Here is a 14,770-nt window from a genome sequence, read left to right on the forward strand (position 1 = left end):
ATTCCATTGATGCTAAATAACCTCGTAGTTGATAAAGCGTCGTTAAATAAAGAAGTAAAAGAATGTAGGAAATATAAATAAAATTCTGTGCAGTCAGATGAAATTCATAGTTTACAATATAAAGAAATTTTAGATGACTGTTTGTAAAATATTATAAAAGGTTGGGTATAAGCTAACATTCTTGCAAATTTCAGACAAAAAAAATATTTGTTTCTTATTAAGTTATTTACAAAAAGTGACTGTTTCTGTGCTAAACAACTTATTAACTTATTTCTTAAGAAAAGAATTCTTCATGCTCACACGATTCTATAAAACTTAATGAACAAAATGTAATTTTTTTCCCTATTATAAATAAAATTAAAATAATTAGTTATGTATCAAAATTAAGAATCATGGTTCATTAGTGATTCCTTCCCAACACTCATTCAAACCAACCACAACGTATTTACATGCACCATATTGTACCACAAGCATTGATAATAGCTCATGTATGTACAAGCATAAACGCAAACGTAATAAGACATACAACAATTCGCAAGGCTATAAATATGAGTGCTTTTGAAGAGTTCGAAAGCAATTAATTCATCTCTTTCACTATTCCATGCAAAAGGCAGCATTTCTATCTGAAAAAACAAGATGGTTAAAAATTGAACTAAAAAAAGCTACTGAAGACACAATATATATTCACACAACAAAAATCTTTGCCTGGAGTTAAATTGTGCATCATGGCTGAAAGGGTCTTAAGATGAAACCTGCATAATGAAGCAAATACGGTTGAATGTTAAAAAAGCTTCTACAGGTAGAAATAAAAGAAAATTAAATTAAGGACCTGCTGTAAGATAATAGTAGGCCCCTAAGCCACAGCTTTTTCGAAATTAATACTGTGTCTTAACGTACTTTAGGAATACTGTACAATATTACATAATGCTTCAAAATACCCCTCATTTCTCGTGAAAAACAACTGAATAGACTACAGTAGACTTTATGTTGTTAGCAAACAGCTGGATACATTAGGAAAATTGATTGATTACATAATGCTTTCCATTACATCAATGGATTTGATATTGACACTATGTATATCTGTGACATTGTCACAACATATTTTAAAATGTACATTAAGTTTCAGATTCTATCTTGGTCATATCTATAATGTATTTATAAGATAGCATTGAGTATTCGAAGAGGTGTATTAAAAAAAAAACAAAAGAGAAATTTGATTTGTTGAAATATGTATTTAAAATTTTTAAACTGTTGTCTTGTAAAATTATTAGTGTATACAGTTTATCATTATGTTACACCGAGTCCTATGCATAAAAAAAAAAAAAAAAATGTAGTAACGCCCAATTATAAAATTAAATTACACGATGGCAAATAATTTATAAAATTAAGCATTATGGAAGTCTGGTCGGTTAATTAATAGTTGAAGGTAATTAATTAATTAATATTTCACTTTACTGTTTATGCTACTTAACATACAGACAAAATTATCTGCACACCGAATTCCTCCAAATATGTACTATGTAGTAGCTAAACAAAAGAACAAAATTAGTATTTTGGCTTACATCGGTGATTTAGATTTACTAGAAGAAATAAAGAAAAAATTAGAAGTCTTATTATACAATTCTGTAAGGCTCTAAATGAAATAGACTTCAATCTCAAACAGAAAAAAATAAATATCTAATGCTCTACAAATACCTGACAGCAGATGATTACCTGAAAATTCACACACATTTTTTGGAAAGGTCAACAATTTGAACTATTTTTGAACTCAGATATTCCGTATAAACAATGCTAAAGTAGAAATTAATATGCAAATACGGAAAGTAAACTTAAATATACATTTGTATTAGTGTAAAATGTGAATTTTAACCATAATGTATAAAAATAAGTTACACATTTTCGAATTTAAAATTTTTAAAAGAAATTTAGAGTGGCCCAGAAAAAAAAATCATATAAGAATGGAGATAATTAAACACTAAAGAAATTTATAATTTATATTACGACATCGATATAGATTCCAAAGTTAGAACAAGGCAATACAGTTGGATCTGCCATGGTACCCGAGAGAGAAAGTTTCAATAAAGTCCAACAGGAAGCAGAAAACGACTACGATATGGTGTTAATTTACAGAGAAATTTAAAATTTAAACCCGACTATCTTGGAACTACATTGGGAACTGGCGAGGAGAGAGTTTCTGTAGCTTGCAGGAGCAATAATATTAGTAGTAATATTAGTAGCAATAATAGAAATAATTGTAAGTAGTATTAATAGTAATACAGTACTGGCAGTAATAGTAGTATTAGTAGTAGTAGTAGTAGTAGTAGTAGTAGTAGTAGTAGTAGTAGTAGTAATAATAATAATAATAATAATAATAATAATAATAAAATCCATTTGTAAATAATAATAATAATAATGACAATGATAATAATAATAATAATGACAACAGTAATAATAATAATAATAATAATAATAATAATAATAATAATACTAATAATAACAATAATAATAATAATAATAATAATAATAATAATAATAATAATAATAATAATAGTTATTGTGGCAAGATTCTATTACAGACATGCGCGCGCATTCAGATACGTCATTGTGAGATAGTTGAAAAGTTACCAGACGATGTTAATTATTTTTAGTGTTTAATGTAGTTAATTATCACGATATTATATAAGCAAAGAAAGTTACATGGTCTAAAGGAAGGAAGTATTTGCGTGATCTATTTTACATACAAAAACTAAGAATAAAACATGCTTTTCGTCTCTGTATCCTTGGTTCTGTTAGAGATAATATTGACATGCATTGGAGGTATCCCTTAACACCATAAAAATAGACCATCACCTGCTGTATCTGCCTTCCTCATCATGAGAGACTTTTCCAGAAACATTTCCTCTTGTTGACCTAATTGGAGGAAATAAATTCACAGTGACAGACCAGAAAACAACTGAAGAGACAGAGTATTGAAGGAACCAGACTCTTTTCTTTAAAGAAACTTATAGTCTTGACCTTAAATAATGAAATTTACATTCTATGCCTCACTAGTGATGCCTTATTGGTATCATTTATGAGGTTCAAACTTGTCTTCGGACTGTTGACTATACAACAACATACTTTATAACATTAATTAATTCATTAAAAATAAAATAAGATATTTGTGGATCAAACATTGCAGGATGATTACAAAATTGAATTAAGTGGATAGATGCTAAACATAAACAAAAAAAAAAAAAAAAAAAAAAAAAAAAAAAAAAAAAAAAAAAAAAAAAAAATCACGGAAATGTTAAAAGTTTTAATTTAAAACACTTTCTAGATATGATATATCACACAGCGTGAGTCATATGTTAGGATTATTTATGACTTTGTGATTGTGAGAAATTATGAAAGGAAGTGGTCATGGCCTATTTTAAGGTACTGTACCATCTCATTTCACTATATTGTGTGTTTAAATTACTTACACTGCATATTTTAAAATCTATACCATATTTCACTTGAAATCAGCCTCTCTTCTTTATACCAGTGTGGGATATCTTTGATAAACTTTAAATACGCAACAAGCTCAAATGATTCCTGAATTAATATCACTTGTGACGTATGTTATCTCGTTATTAGAATTACTTTTCAGTTAATAATGTTGCTAACCAAGAAGAACAATCACGAACTGCCATGATAATTATGTTGTCAATTACAATGCACATAACATTTTCCTGTAAAACTTTATTTTCTCAGATTTTTATTTTCAGATGCAATTGTACCTATGCTAATATGAAAGGAATGTTTATGTGCAAGCAAGCAATGCGACACTGTACTTCAATTCTAGCTACGTATTCAGGAACTCTATTCATGCACATGCTTCTCGGTTTGCTCCTACTCACCTGTCATCGTGTTGCAAGGTCTTGTCTCCAATGTTAAGTCAGACATCACAACCACGCCAAAATCCTACATCAGAATAAATAAATAAATGAATGAATGAGTAAATATGTAAGTAAGTAAATCAATTATCCGCCTAATGCAGAAAATCACGCCAGAATAAGCACAGAGAATCATAATACAGTCAACTTCGGTTATAGTGAACCTCTATGGACCAGCATATTTCGTTCACTATATCCGAGGTTCACTAAATCCGAAGTGTCTGTTTTTATACTACTGACGTTGCTATACATACAGTATTAATGCCCGTTTGGGACAGACTAAGTTCAATATCAGTACTAATGTTCTCTTTATCTTCCTACTTAAACACTTTACTCTTCGACATCCTAATGTTCACAGTTCGAAACGTGAATCTAATCTGGCCATGTAGGTAGTAGGCACTGACCGATTTTGCACCTCTTCCCACTAGAGGTATGCTACTATGTACTCGGCCTTGGAATTTCCCTGGGTTCACTTTTACAAAGATGCGGGAGGAAGGGTTGAGGACCATTACACTGTAATCCTTCTTGTATTTACCCTTTGGTGAGCCTACTCCCTTTTACAAAAGAAAACATTTTCTCTTCCTATTCTTCTAATAACCTCTTTTAAATGGGTCAGAAATAATCCTTCCTTTCTCCCTCACTGCGTACACTATTCTCTTTAACATGTTTCAAACTGTCCAAGAAGCTGAACGAATCCTTTGTCTTTCAATGCACATAAGGAGTAGAAAGTTTGAGATTTTGATCTGAACATATTCTTGGAATATATATTTTGATGTACCGAAGTACATATGATATTTCCATGCAGATATTCTGCGTCATCATATGATGAAAGAGTGATGGAACGGAGAAAAATTCTCTCCGGCGCCGGGATTTGAACCCGGGTTTTCAGCTCTACGTGCTGATGCTTTATCCACTAAGCCACGCCGGATACAACCCCGACGCCGGTTAGAATCGTCTCAGATTAAGCTCCATCTCTTGGGTTCCCTCTAGTGCGCCGGAGAGAATTTTTCTCCGTTCCATCACTCTTTCATCATATTCTTGGAAGTTTATAGGACAAAGGGTTTCCTAAATTACCATGTTGGCCATTTTAAAATTACATTTTCTTGGGAAAGTTATAGTTTTAGGTTCACTATAAGCGAAGTGAGGGTTCACTATAAACAGAAATATTAATGTACTTTTTAATGTATGCAGGTCGGGAACAACGATTTAGGTTCACTATAGCCGAATGTTCACTATATCCAGAGTTGACTATATTTCTATTGCAAATTTACAACTGCATATAAAATAATGTGTGTTAAGAAGCTTAAAATTGAACCAAAAGACAGCGTGTTTCACAGGTTTACTTACATCAAATGCTTGAATCGAATCCACATACTTTGAAGGTGGCTGGGTGGCTATGAAACGTTTTCTTCTCCTACGTCGCAAATCCCAGAATGGAGGATCTATCACAACACCACGAGTTGGCTGCTGGTTCTCATCTTCTGTTCCAGCCAAAGTCGTCGAATTTTCGCGTCCTCGAGCCTCTGAAAATAAACCTAATGTTGTAACAGATAACTGTTCAATCTTCTTTCAAAATTAGGAACTTGGACAGTTTCGGTCTCTACTAAACTGCTTTCAGATAGTCTTATTTTTTAGTATTGAGGAATAAATAGATGTACTGTTCTATTATTTCCATCTTGCCTATAGTCACCATTATTTAAAGATCTCTGTCATATATAGTGTGAATAATTTCATGAAAATCAAAATTACAAGGATTAAAATTATTTTTTGATGTAATATATCCCCTAAATACTTTCTCTTATTGTGAGGCTTATCCTTCACAAGAGTGTCCATTCACAGATATATCATTTACTAATAAATTTAAACACAACGTAATTATCTTTGCTTCAACCTTAACAGCTTAACTCCTATATTCGAGTAGGCCTATTACATTCTTTAAATTAAAAAAAAAATGAGATTTTAAAACAACATTGCACAATGGCCACATAAAGCTATTTAATATGAATTCCAATACAGGAAAGAGAACATAAATATCACAAGAAAAAAATTATTTGTTCTATGAGGAAATAGTCAACATGGATTACAAGAATAACGAAAGATCGAAAAAATGGAAATAGCAAACATAATTTTACAACAATGATGATGATGATGATGATGATAATAGGCTAATAATAATAATAATAATAATAATAATAATAATAATAATAATAATACAGTAGATACTTGATTTAACGGACCTCAATTCAACGGACATATTTTAAAATCTTTATTTCTAGACTATTTTAGGTACCGGCAGTTTTGATCTTTAGTAATAAAGAAACAACATGCAATTGGAAAGCAACTGAAGATCGATACTTTCTTCATTCAGCCTACTAGTTCACAGCAGCCTTCTATACCTTATTTTATTTCAAGGAGTGCAGTTCGGTGTTCAAAGGAGGCACCGAACTGCACTCCTTGAAATAAAATAAGGTATACCAGTAAATAAGTGCTTGCATATTCTTTTGGACCATCAGTGACTAACAGAAAGAGGTTTTTGTATCACTAAAACGATCTGTAAAGTACCGTAAAGTGGGGTGACTTTGAACGCTGAGGTGACTTTGAACAGTAATTTAGCTCCTTTCTAAATTAAATGCTGTAGCCAATTGCGAAAAAACTATTTAAGTTGTCAATAAATTAGTTCAGTTTTTTCGCAATAGGGTACAGCATTTAATTTAGAAGGGCGCTAAATTACTGTTCAAAGTCACCTCGGCGTTCAAAGTCACCCCGCTTTACGGTATTTTTTTATTACTATACTGTATTTATAATCGGACCCTATAGTTCCGTCGCTCTAATTTCCGGCAGCCAACCGCATTGCAGGTTGGCTACATTTAAACGTGTGCGTCTTGTGATTCGCTTATGAAGACGTTATTCATTTCTTAAGGCTCGATAAATACTTAATATAATCGCCCGCCATTTTGGCTCTTTCGTTGGCGTTCGCAGAAAGCACACGAAGACGTTATTTGCTGCTCAATTATTTGCTGAATTACAGTGCGTTTGATTTATTATCATAGGAGCTACGACATGATAACGTTTAACAACGTGGCAAATAGATTCCTCGTATGGTAGCTCGGGAACGAAAGAACAAAAATGGCGAACGATACTACCTACCTAGACTTTATAGAGCCTTCACTTCCTAAGACGTAAGCAAAGAGGCGGAGTCATGCCGGAAATAACAGCGTTGCGACTATAATACTGTGTAGGAAGAAAGGAACTGACCACCCTATTATCTCCTGGCCTAGTTGCCTCATGAGATCCCTTATTGGTGTTACTTATGAGGTTCAAACCTGTCTTCGGACAGTTGACTAAACAAACAACAATACTGTATAGTGTTTCATATTAAAATAGTAATACATTGTACTGTACTGTTAAAATTTCAGTGTTGTATTATAAAATACGACCCTTTAAAAATTTAACGGACTTTCGGATTTAACGGATACTCCTTAGCCCCTATTACTCTGTTATTACCAGACATCGGATTCTAGGGCAAATGCCTACTTTGTTTCTTTAGGAGAAAAGTAAAAATAATTATTAATATTTGTGTTTCATGGAAATTGAAAGGTATTCAAAGAGTTTTATAGTGCCCTAAAATGTCCTAAAACGGTTATTAGAGCCTAATTTGTTAATATTCGCCTAAAAATGCCTAACTCACTGTAAAGTTTCGCATTCTACTCTTACTTTTTATAATTTATACATGCATTCACTGCGAAATTTAAGGCATTTAAAAAGTGGAAAGTTTGCTTCACACCGGCCATGAAACCATTGATAAAGGAAACAAAATGTTTTGAATCTCACGACACTCGCAATAGATTTAACCGAATTTAACATGTTTGGAGGCATAAATGCCGACAAAGAACCAACCTTAGTTTTGAAGCAGGCAACAATCACAACATGTGCTGCTACCGATTCAGAGATATACTATACTATAAAAATGACTGTTTTCGGTCTGAAACCGATTAGCTGTACTGCCCTTCGGAGTGTCATAAAATCACAATTTTTGGAGAAAGAGTGTTTTTGAAATATTTATGGAAAGTCGTAAAACTGCGAATTAGTAGGGTAAACCGTTACAAAATATTTAAAAGAATGGCCCTCCTAGTGTTAACACTACCAGGAAATGCAACAATAAGTGGAACTTTGTATTTTTGTCCAATTGAATCTCAATAACAACGGTTCATTTGAATGCTCGTTAACAGTTGCTCTTTCCCTCACCTTATTTGTGTTGAGAAGTTTTGAGCGGTAGGACGTTTTCATGTGAAGTTTAACGCGATAATGCCGAAAAATATAAGTGCAAAATCTACATTGATCCGACAATGGCTAACAGAATATTCAGAATTCACTTATGATGGAAAAATAATATTCTGCAAGATTTGTAGCAAACAGGTAGCCCTATGTAACAATAGTTGAAATATATAAATTCTATTAATTTTAATGAGTAGGCCTATAATATTTATACTTTGACTGAGCTATCCTGAGGTATAATTCTTTTTAAGACCACTACACTTTAACCTTTTAAATTCCGATAGTTAAAGTATTTGCAGGTCATTAAAATTTTGATTGTTCGAACCCACTAACTTTGTGATAGAAATAAGGCAATACAACAATTAGGATTTTATTTTAATTCAGTTTACTTTACATTTTTAGATTTCGCAAGAAAAGAAGTGCCACCTAAAGCAGCATGTGCAAGGAGCGGCTCATAAGGCTAAAGCTCAGCAGAAAAGTCAACTGCAACAAACTTTACTAACACAGCCTACTTCATCCAATGTCAGCAGCAATTTCTATGCTGATTTAACCAGAGCGTTTGTTGCTGCTAACATTCCCTGGAATGCAATTGAAAATCCGGTTTTAAGACAATTTTTACAAAAATACTGCAAACAAAATATCCCATCTGAGTCGACCCTAAGAAAAAATTACTTAGACAGAATATACAATGAAACTTTAGCTTCCATTCGGGAGGATATAGGTGATTCTTACATATGGGTCTCTGTGGATGAAACCTCAGATCCTATGAATAGGTACATAGCAAATATGGTAGTAGGAAAACTTAGTCCTGATGGACCTTCGATTCCACACCTCGTATGTGTTAAGGAACTTTCGAAAGTGAATAGCCAAGCCATTGCTTATTTTGTAAATAAAGGCCTACAGTCTTTATACTCAGGTAATATAGACGATTCTAAAGTTCTGTTGTTTTGTACTGATGCTGCCTCATACATGGTTGCTGCAGCTCCACTTCTTAAAACATTTTATCCTAACCTCACGCATGTAACCTGTCTAGCACATGGCCTTCACAGGGTTTCTGAAACAACCCGGAATGAATTTCCTCTTGTCAATTCGTTTATTTCTAACACAAAAAAATGCTTTTGTAAAGCCCCATCCAGGATTTCAATATTCAGAGAGAACTTTCCAGATATCCCACTCCCACCTCAGCCGGTTGTTACACGATGGGGAACCTGGATTCAGTCAGTGGTGTATTATTCTAAGTATTTTAAAGAAGTGGTCACAGTTATTGATAAATTACCTGAAACTGATAGTGCAGCGTGTGTGAAAGCAGTGAAAGATTGTCTGAATGACTCACGAGTGAAAAACGATATTGCCTACATAACATCAAACTTTTCTTTCATACCTGCAAGCATTTAACAATTAGAACGTGAAAAACAATCTCTTAGTAGCCAAATAGCAATAGTAAAGGAAGTTCAAGTGAACATACATTCTGCTTTGGGCGAAACTGGGAAAAAAGTTAAAAATAAGTGGGACAACGTATTAAATAAGAATGTAGGATTTTCATTGTTGGAAAAAGTATCAAGAGTGATATCGGGGGAAAGTGTAAATGTTCCAGTAAGTATTGATGTTTCTATTGTACCTAATTTAAAATTTGCTCCTCTCACATCAGTTTCGGTTGAAAGAAGTGTTTCTGCTTTCAAAATGATTCTCAGTGACAAAAGGCAAAGGTTAACTGTGGAGAATTTAGAAAAAATTCTGGTGGTGTACTGTGCAGATAATTATAATAAAGTCTGAGCATGGAACTGAATTTCAAAAACTTAAAATGAGTAATCTTGATATCAATAATCATTATTTCATTAGTTTCAATATATTAAATTTGTGCAGCTCTGTTTATAAATATAATATAGTATTCTTTTTTAATGTTTAAACATACTTTTTGTGCGTATTTTAGTGTATAACTAAAAATTTCAGTGAAAGAAATAAGTATGATACCTTGATGTGCCTAAAATGCCTATTTTCATTAAAATAGAGCCAAATTTTACAAATTTTGAGCTTATTTTAGGCGCCTAAAACTGCAATTTTTAGTGCCTAAAAATCCGATGTCTAGTTATTACTATTGTAATAATAATCGTCACTATCTTCATCATCTCATCCTTTCTCTCCACCACCTGTTTCATCTTGTCATTGTCATCATCCTCCTTCACATCATCCACCACCACCACCACCACCACCACCACCACCACCATCATCATCATCATCATCATCATCATCATCATCATCATCATCATCATCATCTATTGTCGTCGTCATCATCACCACTACCGCTACCACAACCACCATCATGACAAACAGCTTCTTTTCCTCTTCTTTCTGACCACCACTATCACCGCAATATAAGTACTACAATAATTTTCTACTTTTGTGAACGACATGCTCTATTATATACCTCTGCTTTTACTACCGGTATGGAAATGTAATAACAAGTTTCATACTTTTACTCACTCTTGGCACAATACTCCCATGGATCACTTTGTAAAGGTGCACTGTTAGTATCAATTCTAAAGCGAGAGATATCTTGGAATACTCTATCCATATCCATTTTATTTCCAGGCTTCGCAAGTAAACTCGTGCTTTTGTCAACTGCCAATAATGCACATAATGAACGAGGCATAGCTGAAATCTTCATTTGTGCCTCTGAGCCTGGATACTGACGCTTCTCAGAAAAAGTGGCATAAACCTGTAAATAAACGGTTCTTCACTCAGAAGTTTATAAAATATACCTTCTGTAATTGATTAATATCTCTCTTTATCTCTCTCCTCTCTTTCTCTCTCACACACGATACACACTATATATAAATTATAGCATATCATAATAAATATAGTCATAGTATTAAGGCACTAAATTTATGTTATTAATATAATACCATGATATAAATATAGAGATTTCGTTTTTACGTCCAGTACCAGTATATCTTTGCTTGACCATATTGTGAGCTCTCATAAAGATTGAATCTTCGATTTATATTGAGGTGTGAACTTCCCAAGGGCATATGCAAGGGAGGGGGGTTACCGGGTTTGAACCCCACTCCTCCCTCTGAACTTAAATAAAAATGACATATTTAGATGTGAGTATTTTTTTTATCCATACTTGTTTTCCCTTCTCTAATTTTTCACTGTCAAGGTAACAAAATCTACATCGACATAAGACATAGTCCTCCTACTCTTTCTTCAATATAATCCCTGTGCTTGGTGATGCGGAATGTTCGAATTATAACAATGCTATCTTTATTATAAAGAGACCTATGGCTTACCTATCATATACAAATAACTCTTGACTAAGTTAAATATATGTATGTATGATTATTGTAAGTGACACAAGCATTTTTTACTTTAGAAATTTAAACACAAGTCAAAATTTATAAAACATTGGATAGCTGTGAAAAAATTACTTCAAAGATTTTATAAGGACATTCATGAATATAGAACATAGTATGATATTAATAAATATACCGTGATGTAATAATAATAATAATAATAATAATAATAATAATAATAATAATAATAATAATAATAATAATAATAATAATAATTTAAAATACTGATAATGTAAATTGTAAACAATTTTAATAATGACAAAATTCTGCATATGCCACTGAAACTTCCTTTCATAGAGATATAATTGATTCATACGTTTTTCAGCCTTCCTAATAAGAAGTAATTCAAAGTAATGAGACATTATATTCAATCATTGGTCTGCAGATGTCATATTCTTTTACACACTTCTCTTCAATAGTTTTATTATTTTTGCTCTGTACAAAACAAAATCAATTTTGTTTCTTCTTCAGTGATGGTTAACAAGCAACTACTGTATTCATCTGCAGACAACTATGGAAATAATATTTCAGTCGTCCAAATTATTCTACTTTTGTAAAGTCATGATTACATAATTTCGATCAGAGAAATCTTTTCTGGAGAAAAAAATGAAGTTCTAAACAACGAAATCACTTCTTCACGAAATTAATACTCTAGTTTAAACATTACATACAAGAAAATTTGGAATGAATTACAGCTTATATTTTTAAGTATGTGTGTTTGAAATATACCCATTTCATATTGGTAATCTTTTACATAAGATTTTGGCATAAAATTACCTTGTTCGCAAAACATTTATTTACTCTAATGGTGTACATGGACGCTACTGTCTCTCCATCTTCTCGGACATAATATACCAAGAGGTAGCTGTGTGGAGACATCTTTGGTAATATCTTGATACTGAGAACGACTTTATCCACACTTTTCTCAACTGGCCCCTCATCGCTCTCTGACTCCCCACTGGTGGAATTTCTGTCCACATCATCGTTTCCACCAAGAATGTTGGTGAATCCTTCATCCAATCTCAGACTCTGATTTTGTGGATGGTGGTGAATTTGACCAAAATGGATGAGGTCACCTCGTGATTTCACCTGAACATGAAAATACGAATATAGATAAGTGGAAATAGAAGTAATTAATATTATATGAAGTTTTAGAAATGTATTACTTATTCTTGTGTATAATTGTAATATTATTAGTGTTTTATGGATGATATTTTAAATGATTAATTCTAGAAAGATTAGAATCTTTGATGCTGGGATGGTTCTGGTTTAGTTTCTGTTAAAATTGCTTTTCAAAGTATGGATTAACTTTCGGTACTTCCCTTTCCTCTGCCATGCCAGAGCTTGAAAACAAAATTGACCAGAGAAGATATAGACAAACAATACAGGAGCAATAAAAGAGTAGAGATATCAAGTCTACCAATATGTTTCTGGTTAATAGTTACAGTAAGTTAATTCCAGTAGTTCTAAATCACTGAAACTAATGTATCCAGCAAAATATAGGTAATATATTCAGACTGCATCTTTGTATGGAATCAGGCCAATTTAAGTGCCGTAAACTGGGGTTACTTTGAACACAGAGGAAACTTTGACCATTTTTTCAGAAAATCATATTTAGGTTTCTACATGCTGCACTTGTTATAGACAGAGGTAAATTTGGTATGAGAATGATTTTATGATAATTTACTTCCATCTATAACAAGTGCAGCATGTAGAAACCTAAATATGATTTTCTGAAAAAAAAAAAAAAAAAAAAAAAATGGTCAAAGTTTCCTCTGTGTTCAAAGTAACCCCAGTTTACGGTGGTATAGAATTGTTAGCATTTAATATTAACTCTAAAGAAGAAAGGTGAAAGTTATATGGCTTAAAAAGAATATCTAGTAATGTCTTGCTTAAAATTGTATTAGGCTAGTACGTTAGAAAGAACATTTCTGAAGCCTTATTCTAGGAGTTGCTGAGACAGTAATTATGGTATGGAGAAAGATTTATGTACTATTTTTATCATCCCTTTAACACATATGAAAGGTACACTTAATTAACACATATACAATAGCTTATTTTAAAAGAGCCGAGAAGTGGCACTGAATTCTTTGTAACAGCAAAGTAAATATTGTTCTCACTGCTTACCATATAATAGAATGTAAGTTGAGTAACATTTGGTTGGGTTGTGTAATAAATATCAAACTTATGATGAGATTCACACTTCAGTACTTTCTCATTTTTATCAGTGATTTCTATGTAACTTTCAGTTGGAGAAAACCATGTATGAACGTCAAAAAATGCAGATGGTTGATCCATGAATACACGCCATCTTTTGTCTGGTGAATAATACTTTGTTTGATAGCCTACAGCTGTAGCCTGTAAAAAAATTAAATTACAATGTTAGACAAATCACAAGGCAAACAAAGCTTACAAAAAGATCAGATGTGAGTTTTCTTTAGAACACACAACTTAAATAACAATATACACAGAATGATCACTGAATTATGACCACTTCGTTGAGAAACTCAAACAGATATGACAGTGACGCAAGCAGTAGGGAGAATTGCGATTAAGAGGTATAGATATCCCTAAAGAGCAAATTATGGCAACACAACACTTAGGTACAACCATATCTGAAAAAGAATAACTGTAATGTTTTCCTCACTTGCACTAGTCCCAAAACTATCCAGACCTCAATCCTGTTGAGCAATTGTGACTGTTGTGGAACACCAGACTCGACAGCTGGTTATACCACATCCTATCTACCTGCACAAAGGACCGTCATACAAAAATCGAGATTGAATTCCTCTTGGGAGACCAGGTTATAATTCAGTAACCAGAGTAACATCTCATTTGACAGTATGTGTCAGAGGAAGAACAATTGTTTGTATGCATCTGAAGTCTGACTAGTGTAATATGTAGCTGGTCGGTGATGTATGCAATGGAGAGGGAAAGGAACTAGCCACCCTACTGCATTATCTCCTGGTGTAGTTGCCTCATAATTGGTGCCTTGCTAGTATCACTTGTGAGGTTCAAACCTGTCTTCGGACAGTTGACTAAACTACAACTATAGTATAATAAAATTTTGCTTTCTATGCTCATATATTTATTTCTCCAAATCACATCTTTTACTAATCCTAATGTAGTGAGCGTTTTTATTGTTTGTCTTCTTGCATCTTTCATCAAATTTTTGTTACTTGTGATTTCTGCTCCAAGATATTTGAAATTCATAATCTGTTCTGT

The 14,770-nt window shown here is 32.7% G+C and overlaps 1 protein-coding gene across 3 annotated transcripts in view; it reads right to left on the reverse strand.

Moving 5' to 3' along the window:
* The window catches only part of LOC138712422 (alpha-1-inhibitor 3-like), a 118,705-nt gene that overhangs the window by 29,921 nt on the left and 74,014 nt on the right, over positions 1 to 14,770 (reverse strand). For 2 of the 3 annotated variants that reach the window (XM_069844216.1, XM_069844217.1), the window contains exons 9-14: positions 13,673 to 13,903; positions 12,323 to 12,634; positions 10,674 to 10,908; positions 5,265 to 5,440; positions 3,882 to 3,945; positions 2,851 to 2,910 (exon numbers count right to left, since the gene is read on the reverse strand). In XM_069844216.1, coding sequence (XP_069700317.1) covers positions 2,851 to 2,910; positions 3,882 to 3,945; positions 5,265 to 5,440; positions 10,674 to 10,908; positions 12,323 to 12,634; positions 13,673 to 13,903 — 1,078 coding nt within the window. The remainder of the gene's footprint in view (positions 1 to 2,850; positions 2,911 to 3,881; positions 3,946 to 5,264; positions 5,441 to 10,673; positions 10,909 to 12,322; positions 12,635 to 13,672; positions 13,904 to 14,770) is intronic. The other variant, XM_069844218.1, reaches the window with a different exon arrangement.

The sequence above is a fragment of the Periplaneta americana genome, chromosome 13 (assembly GCF_040183065.1).
Source record: "Periplaneta americana isolate PAMFEO1 chromosome 13, P.americana_PAMFEO1_priV1, whole genome shotgun sequence".
Lineage (NCBI taxonomy): Eukaryota > Metazoa > Arthropoda > Insecta > Blattodea > Blattidae > Periplaneta > Periplaneta americana.